The following is a 10,019-nucleotide window of genomic DNA, read 5'->3' as shown; positions in this document are numbered from 1 at the left end:
TGTCACCAGTAACTAATGCCACTTCCTGTAGGGAAGGAGAATATCCCACAAGTATGGATGAATCCGTGGACTCGATACATCTTACAAGAGAAATGAACCTCTTCGCTACTGGGAATTTCAGAGAAAAACTTGCCCAAAATACAGGAGAATTTTTAGCATTTTTGCTATCACTCCATTTAAACAGAAATAGAGCATTGTTTTTTTTTTTTTTTTCCCCATTTACCTCTCAAAACTATATATTTTTATTTTAAGTAGACAACCAAAGGTATTGATCTAGGCCCATTTTGGTATATTTCATGCCACCATTTCACCGCCAAATGCGACCCTTAGGACACATAACTACATTTGTTTCAGTCTTAACTAGATATTGCGAAATAAATATAATAATCCGTTTTTATGGAGTCTATAAACATGAGTGACGTCTATAACCTCATGTGACTAAGAAAATGTCCAATAGTAGGAGGGGCGCGTCGCTGCCCTCTTAGACTACGAGCTAAACATAACACTCCGTTTCCATGGAGTTTACACATTACTTTACTAATCACGTGTCTGAGTATATGTCCAATAGTTGGAGGGGGCGTTGCGCCGCTCCCCTTACTTTAACGGACACTTAGACAGTGCAAATATCCCTCTGAGGAAGAAGGAATTAACCTATAATCCTTTTAAACGCGTTAGGGTCTTTTTATTGCTCATTATTATTTCTAATATTGGCAATCCGCTGACTTTGTGTCACTTTGAATACTGATTGATGTCCAGAACTTCAAACTCCTTTTTTATCGGGTGTATTGGAGTCACATATTAACGCTTAACCATACCTCATATTGTTTGAGATCATTACATGTAAGTTGATAACCTGTATGTTATGTCTTATTATTTATTAAAAGCAATATTACACTATATCCAGTTTATCTCTTTGGGAGGAGACTAACAGAAGCTAACCCTTTTGCAACTACATACTCCAAGAGGTGGATGGAATATTAAAGTACCTTGTGAGGAGACTAACAGAAGCTAATCCTTTTGCAACTACATACTCCAAGAGGTGGATGGAATATTAAAGATATCCTTCATCAATCAAGGCACATCTCCACTGAAATCCTAGTACCCCTCGCAGTGCTATGTTTTAAAATTTAATTTTTTAGCGCTGTTTTCTATATTATATATATATATTACACACACACACATATATATATATATATACATACATACATACACACACACAGTCATATGCAAAAGTTTAGGCACCCCTGACAATTTCCATGATTTTCATTTATAAATAATTGGATGTTTGGATCAGCAATTTCATTTTGATCTATCAAATAACTGAAGGATAAGTAATATTTTAGTAGTTAAATGAGGTTTATTGGATTAACAGAAAATGTGCAATATGCATCAAAATGAAATTAGACAGGTGCATACATTTAGGCACGCTTGTCATTTTGTTGATTTGGATACCTGTAACTACCTAGCACTGATTAATTGGAACACACAATTGGTTTGGTGAGCCCATTAAGCCTTGAACTTCATAGACAGGTGCATCCAATCATGAGAAAGGATATTTAAGGTGGCCAATTGCAAGTTGTTGTTCTCTTTGACTCTCCTCTGAAGAGTGGCAACATGGGGGCCTCAAAACAACTCTCAAATTACCTGAAAACAAAGATTGTTCAACATTATGGTTTAGGGGAAGGCTACAAAAAGCTATCACAGAGATTTAAGCTGTCAGTGTCCACTGTGAGGAACATAGTGAGGAAATGAAAGACCACAGGCACAGTACTTGTTAAGGCCAGAAGTGGCAGGCCAAGTAAAATATCAGAGAGTCAAAGAATGGTGAGAACGGTCAAAAACAGTCCATAGACCACCTCCAAAGACCTACATCATCATCTTGCTGCAGATGGTGTCACTGTGCATCGTCAATAATTTAGCGCACAAGGAGAAGCTGTATGGGAGAGTGATGAGGAAGAAGCCTTTTCTGCACACACGCTACAAACAGAGTCGCTTGAGGTATGCAAACGCACATTTGGACAAGCCAGCTTCATTTTGGAAGAAGGTGCTGTGGACTGATGAAACAAAGATTGAGTTATTTGGTCATAACAAGGGGCATATGTATGGCAGCAAAAGAACACAGCGTTCCAAGACAAACACTTGCTACCCACAGTAAAATTTGGTGGATGTTCCATTATGCTGTGGGGCTGTGTGGCTAGTACCAGTACTGGGAATCTTGTTAAAGTTGAGGGTCGCATGGATTCCACTCAATATCAGCAGATACTTGAGAATAATGTTGAGGAATCAGTCACAAAGTTGAAGTTACGCCGGGGCCGGATATTTCAACAAGACAACGACCCAAAACACTGCTCAAAATCTACTCTGGCATTTATGCAGAGGAACAAGTACAATGTTCTGGAATGACCATCCCAGTCCCCAGACCTGAATATCATTGAAAATCTGTGGGGTGATTTGAAGCGGGCTGTCCATGCTCGGCAACCATCAAACCTAACTGAACTGGTGATGTTTTACAAGGAGGAATGGTCTAAAATACCAGACACTCATTACAGGCTATAGGAAGTGTTTAGAGGCTGTTATTTCTGCTAAAGGAGGCTCTACTAAATATTGATGCAATATATTTGTTGGGGTGCCCAAATTTATGCACCTGCCTAATTTCGTTTTGATGCATATTGCACATTTTCTGTTAATCCAATAAGCCTAATTTCACTACTGAAATATTACTGTGTCCTTCAGTTATTTGATAGATCAAAATTAAATTGCTGATCCAAAACACCCAATTATTTATAAATGAATATCATGGAAATTGTCAGGGGTGCCTAAACTTTTGCATACGACTGTGTGTATATATATATATATATATATATATATATATATATATATATATATATATATATATACATATACATACATACATACACACACACATATATATATATATATATATATATATATATATACACACATACATATACACACACATATATTGAATAATATGAATAGAGAAGTAAACCTTATATACACTGTGTGCAGAATTATTAGGCAAATGAGTATTTTGACCACATCATCCTCTTTATGCATGTTGTCTTACTCCAAGCTGTATAGGCTCGAAAGCCTACTACCAATTAAGCATATTAGGTGATGTGCATCTCTGTAATGAGAAGGGGTGTGGTCTAATGCCATCAACACCCTATATCAGGTGTGCATAATTATTAGGCAACTTCCTTTCCTTTGGCAAAATGGGTCAAAAGAAGGACTTGACAGGCTCAGAAAAGTCAAAAATAGTGAGATATCTTGCAGAGGGATGCAGCACTCTTAAAATTGCAAAGCTTCTGAAGCGTGATTATCGAACAATCAAGCGTTTCATTCAAAATAGTAAACAGGGTCGCAAGAAGCGTGTGGAAAAACCAAGGCGCAAAATAACTGCCCATGAACTGAGAAAAGTCAAGCGTGCAGCTGCCAAGATGCCACTTGCCACCAGTTTGGCCATATTTCAGAGCTGCAACATCACTGGAGTGCCCAAAAGCACAAGGTGTGCAATACTCAGAGACATGGCCAAGGTAAGAAAGGCTGAAAGACGACCACCACTGAACAAGACACACAAGCTGAAACGTCAAGACTGTGCCAAGAAATATCTCAAGACTGATTTTTCTAAGGTTTTATAGACTGATGAAGAGAGTGAGTCTTGATGGGCCCGTGGCTGGATTGATAAAAGGCAGAGAGCTCCAGTCCGACTCAGACGCCAGCAAGGTGGAGGTGGGGTACTGATTTGGGCTGGTATCATCAAAGATGAGCTTGTGGGGCCTTTTCGGGTTGAGGATGGAGTCAAGCTCAACTCCCAGTCCTACTGCCAGTTTCTGGAAGACACCTTCTTCAAGCAGTGGTACAGGAAGAAGTCTGCATCCTTCAAGAAAAACATGATTTTCATGCAGGACAATGCTCCATCACACGTGTCCAAGTACTCCACAGCGTGGCTGGCAAGAAAGGGTATAAAAGAAGAAAATCTAATGACATGGCCTCCTTGTTCACCTGATCTGAACCCCATTGAGAACCTGTGGTCCATCATCAAATGTGAGATTTACAAGGAGGGAAAACAGTACACCTCTCTGAACAGTGTCTGGGAGGCTGTGGTTGCTGCTGTACGCAATGTTGATGGTGAACAGATCAAAACACTGACAGAATCCATGGATGGCAGGCTTTTGAGTGTCCTTGCAAAGAAAGGTGGCTATATTGGTCACTGATTTGTTTTTGTTTTGTTTTTGAATGTCAGAAATGTATATTTGTGAATGTTGAGATGTTATATTGGTTTCACTGGTAAAAATAAATAATTGAAATGGGTATATATTTGTTTTTTGTTAAGTTGCCTAATAATTATGCACAGTAATAGTCACCTGCACACACAGATATCCCCCTAAAATAGCTATAACTAAAAACAAACTAAAAACTACTTCCAAAAATATTCAGCTTTGATATTAATGAGTTTTTTGGGTTCATTAAGAACATGGTTGTTGTTCAATAATAAAATTAATCCTCAAAAATACAACTTGCCTAATAATTCTGCACTCCCTGTACGTACATATACACACACACACATATATATATATATATATATATATATATATATATATATATATATATATATATATATATATATATATACACATACATACGCACAAACAAACATACATACGTCATTGAGTCAAGGGGTTAATTTACTTGGTAAACTTGTTTTTACACATTATTATGTAAATACCAGACAGCATTAAAGGGACAGTCAATTCAAAATTAAACTTTTATAATTAAGATAGAGTACACCATTTTAAACAACTTTCCAATTAAAATTCCATTATCTAAATTTGCACAATCTTTTTATATACACACACTTTCTAAGGCACCAGCTCCTACTGAGCATGTGCAAGATTAACAAGCTATACGTATATACATTTTGTGATTGGCTGATGGCTGTCACATGATATATTAGAAAGAAAAAAATTTAACTGACATTTGTCACAAAAAATCATCTACTACTCATTTGAAAATCAAGCTAAGTGCTTTTGCATTGCTCTTTATTGTGCATTTATTGACCATGCTATTCTACTGTGTTTAGTGGTCCTTTAAGATCATTAGAATGATTTTTTATAAATCTGATACAAAAAGGAACAATCTTTTTATTTCCACACTGCCTATCAAGGAACCAAAATATTAGTTTCACTTTAGCATTATTAACGAAATAATGTAACAAGCATTTTGCAATCACAATAAAATATAAGACACTAATGAATGCCAGTAAAAATAAATATATATTTTTTTAAAAAGGAACACGTTACATAAAATAACTGGATTTAATCCTCAAATAAAATGTATTTTCTTAAAAATAGCAACAAAAATAATAAAACAGTATAAAATTGATGATTGAATTGTCTATGGGCCAGAGGAGGCGTTTACTATCATACTGAATGAATGTCACAGCAAATATCAAGAGTCCTGAACACACACAGCCTTCTGGCATTCCTTCTCCATAACTCCTCTGAAAACCAAAAAGCGATGATTGAGGCCAGGCACACAGTGCAACCTGTAATAGGTTTTTAAAGCACCTCTGGGGGAGCTACATCCAAAATAAACACAAAGAATACGCGAGTGTAGCAGAGCCATGGAGCACATTATACAGGGCTCCTGTGTCACATATACTTCATATCCTGTGCACAAGTATGGTTCCAGTTCCTGTTTTCGTTTTTTGTGTTCATCATTCTGATGCATCTCTCCCACTACATCACTAATTTTCCCTATGATTTCATTGTTTCCTCCTCTTTCCATTTGTTGCTTTATTTCATCTTTTTTTTCAGCCACCCCATTCTTTAGCTTCACTGCATCACTCAGCTGTTTGGCTTTCTCTCCCATCAGGCAGGGGTATGCTCCCCCTCCCTGCTTTTGTGCAACCATGTCTATTGCCACCATGCAAGCATGGAGAAGTGGGCTTCCTCCCTCTCCTGTCCGGTCAGAAGCTACGGCCAGAACTTCACCACTCTGTCCATCCACTACCACTGCCCCTATCCCTCTTCCACCTCTCGCCTTGTTCAACTGTGCTGCCTCTAGGGCTTTACTCATGTATTGTCCTATTCTTAATTTTTCTTCCTCAGAGACACTCTGTCTCATTCGTTCCTCTCCTATCTTGGTCTGTCCATGATAGGTACAAGGCCAATGGCTTGCCCAGACTTTTTGCTGCATTTGATTTCTAGCTGCTCTTGAAGGAACCCAAACAAGAAATGGATCTCCCAATCCACTCCTATCAAAACTGCTGTGTTTAACAATCTCTGCAAGTGATGGAACTTCCAGATTATTAACAGTATTTACTGATTCTTCTTGTAGGTCATTAATGCAGTTTGTTGATTTACAGTACCCCTGCCCTGTCTTAAATTGTGGGTCATGTTTTAATATATCTGCAAACTCTTCAGCTGTAAGTGCACGGATCAGGATTTCCAGATGAGTGGGTCTAGCTCGGACCCTCTTGAGGTGACGCAGTGAGTCAGGGAGTGGATGAAGTGAACCAAGAGTCTGGGAAAGACGAGAGGTGTGACATTTATCCAATATAGGAGCAGCAAAAAATGTTGTCAGGGGTGGGTTAATATGACCAGTTTCTGCCTCTAATAAATCATTTTCCTCTTCTAATGAAAGCACGGGTATCGGGCACCAAGAAGATGATACAGCAAGGCCATCCACAGATGGTGTCATGATAGCAACTAGGGGGAAAAAACAAATATGTGTCATCTTAATTTACCTAGGAAGATACCAGAATAGGTAGCAAAATAAATAACACCTGTTCCATCAATAAAGTAGAAGATACACACAACAATTTAAAATTTTGTTATTCTTCTACCATGAATTAAAAATAGTGATTTGCATGGTCACACAACAATACCGAGATAAAATTGATGAGGACTAAATTAAAGGGACAGTCAAGGCCAAAAAAACCCTCTCATTATACAAATAGGGCATGTAATTTTAAACAACTTTCCAATTTACGTTTATCACCAATTTTGCTTTGTTCTCTTGGTATTCTTAGTTAAAAGCTAAACCTAGGAGGTTCATATGCTAATTTCTTAGACCTTGAACGCCGTCTCTGCATTTGACAGTTTTTCACCACTAGAGGGCGTTAGTTCATGTGTTTCATATATATAACATTGAGCTTATGCACGTGAATTTACAGAGGAGTGAGCACTGATTGGCTAAAATGCAAGTCTGTCAAAAGAACTGAAATAAGGGGGCAGTCTGCAGAGGCTTAGATACAAGGTAATTACAGAGGTAAAACTTGTATTATTATAACTGTGTTGGTTATGCAAAACTAAGGAATGGGTAATTAAGGGATTATCTATCTTTTAAAACAACAAAAATTCTGGTGTTGACTTTAACACTGCGGAAAAGCACTTTTATATGTTGTATATTCACACATATTCAAGAAGAAATGCAGGGAAATAGGCAATCTGATATTTGCAAGGATGGCAACGAGTTTCCAAGCCAATATGGCTGCCCGAAGTGTAAAATATTGCAAGTGCATCTATTTTCCTGCAACATATATATCAGGCTGGACTACTTGATTTAGAATTGCATCTAAATCTCACTTGGTTTTGAATAAGGGCCAAAGAGAAGCCAGAGGCAATCCACTTTAGATAGAACAGCTACAAGGTGATCATAATAACATCTCTCACAGCGCCAGTACTATTTTGGGATCGTCCTCATCACCATAGAAATATAAGGCAAGACTATTAATTTGAAAGAGAGGTGCCCGTCTGTTCAAATAAGGGCTTTTGTGGCCTTACAAATGTCACAGTAATAATGATCACCTAGCTGCAACCACCACTAATCATAGAGTATGGATTTTGTATTATTTCCTTTTAATTATTATTAATTTTTTTGTGCCATTGTTCATAGACCCGTGTTTCTGTAAGCAACTACCAATTTGCAAGTATCCTAATAGGTGAGTTTAAAAATAATTAATATTTTGTACAAATCTATATACTATGATTTTTAATGAAAACTTAAATTATGCTTACAAGATCATTTTCTTTTCTTCAGATGGAAAGAGTCCACAGCTGTATTCATTACTTTTGGGAATTCAGAACCTGGCCACCAGGAGGAGGCAAAGACACCCCAGCCAAAGGCTTAAATACCCCTCCCACTTCCCTCATCCACCAGTCATTCTGCCGAGGAACAAGGAACAGTAGAAGAAATATCAGGGTTAAAAGGTGCCAGAAGTATAAAAACAACAGACGCCCAACAGAAATACGGGCGGGGAGCTGTGGACTCTTTCCATTTATGAAGAAAAAAAACTTAAATTATGCTTACCTGATCATTTTCTTTTCTTCATAAATGGAAAGAGTCCACAGATCCCGCCCGTATTTCTGTGGGGCGTCTTTTTTTTATTCTTCTGAGAAAACAATAATCAAGCTAAAGAGGACACTGAATGCTAAAACGGAAGAGTACAAGAGACGGCCCATTCTGAGGGCACCAGGCCTGAAAAAACTCCTACCCAACAAAATCCTGCATTGTCCGAAGCTGAGAAAAAAACCTTTGAAAAAGGCCAAGGTCACTAACCCGCAGATAGTCCACAAGCCTTGCTAGAGACCGCAGGAACTAGACTCGACTGAGCCAACAAGTCTCCAGGAGACACCGTCGCCCAGTAGAAGGTCCCCAAAAACACCCCTTACTGGAGAAAGGGATAAAAAAAAACTGTCTTTTTCCCCAAAGGAGAAAAGACACGAAGGAAAACATCCATAAAGGACTACCACAAACCTCCAGTCTGCTAAACATCCACTAACCAGTGGACAACGTCGCAGGCTATCCAAAAGCCGCCAGTCCTTTCCCACAGATCTTGAACATGGAGGAAAAGCATTACCCTCAAAGAGGCTTACCATACCTCGAAAACCCGAGGATGAAGCAGCAGATCTCAGATCCTGCTCCAGACACCGGACCAGCCCAAGCGACAAGCATGTCTAAAAGACAGGGGGAATAGAAGACCCCAATCCACAAGCCCCCAGGGAAAGGAAAGAATGGGGGGGAACTCACCCACCCCAACAGAACTCGGGTGCCAACCCATCTGCTCTTCAAACATAAAGGCACTCCCGAAGGAGAACCCCTTAGGACTTGAACAAAGAAAAAGTGCAATAGATCCCTAAGACCTGGCACCACACTCTAGACAGCCTTGACATGGAAACTTAATTTTCCAGCAGTTGGAACAGAACAAGCCACAGAGCAGCAGAACAGTGGTTCCTTACCGAAATAAAGCAACTTGTTCCAACCTCCTGCACACAGGGCAGGACAAAATACCTCCAGAGAGAGGAAACCCCACCTCTTAAGGAAGACAAACTACCCCTTCAAAGAGTAGGGCATTGATAAAGAACAGCGCACATGCCCACAGGACATGAATGCGCACATGTTCACAAGACATGAAAGCCATAGTCTGATCAAAGCAAGGACCGATGACACCTCACCCAGACGCCCTGTTGATTTAACAGAGAAAAACTCCCCATGAAAGGGAGCCTTCGTCTAAAAAGGACAAGACAGGCCATAAAGGACATAACCAGTACCCGAAGGCGGAACGTAAACCCTGACCATTCAATTTGCAAGCCCAATGAGCTAGCCACTATGCCATAGTATAGGTTCACAGGAAAACTGGGTCGCCCAAGACAAGAACCCATGTCCATGGAAAAAGGATACCCCGTCTGAAGAACTCAGACCTCACATGGGACCATAACCGGACTATACCGGAAAAAGGGAACAAGACTTACTCGTAATTTCCAGCCCAAAGGGAGAAGAACCTTAGCCGGAGGTCAGCCCCCCTCCCCATAAGGTCTAGAGCCCAAAGGCACCCAAGACAACACACACGAAGTCCAAGACCAAGGGAAAAATAACGAGAACAGAGTCGCCCGAAAGGGAGAGAATAGAACAAAGGTTAGTCTCCATATTCTTCTCAGAATACATTTCCAGAAGACCACACCCAAGGAATAAGAATGCAGAGCATCCTGAAC

At 39.4% G+C, this 10,019-nt stretch overlaps 1 protein-coding gene across 2 annotated transcripts in view; it reads right to left on the bottom strand.

The window, feature by feature from the left end:
* Window positions 1–4,775: 4,775 nt before the first annotated feature.
* The window catches only part of ADAT3 (adenosine deaminase tRNA specific 3), an 11,771-nt gene continuing 6,527 nt past the window's right edge, over window positions 4,776–10,019 (bottom strand). For both annotated transcript variants that reach the window (XM_053718804.1, XM_053718803.1), the window contains exon 2: window positions 4,776–6,734. In XM_053718804.1, coding sequence (XP_053574779.1) covers window positions 5,473–6,726 — 1,254 coding nt within the window. In that variant the 5' untranslated portion in view covers window positions 6,727–6,734 and the 3' untranslated portion in view covers window positions 4,776–5,472. The remainder of the gene's footprint in view (window positions 6,735–10,019) is intronic.

Source organism: Bombina bombina, chromosome 6 (genome assembly GCF_027579735.1).
Source record: "Bombina bombina isolate aBomBom1 chromosome 6, aBomBom1.pri, whole genome shotgun sequence".
Classification (NCBI taxonomy): domain Eukaryota; kingdom Metazoa; phylum Chordata; class Amphibia; order Anura; family Bombinatoridae; genus Bombina; species Bombina bombina.
This window is presented reverse-complemented; position numbering and strand designations above follow the sequence as displayed.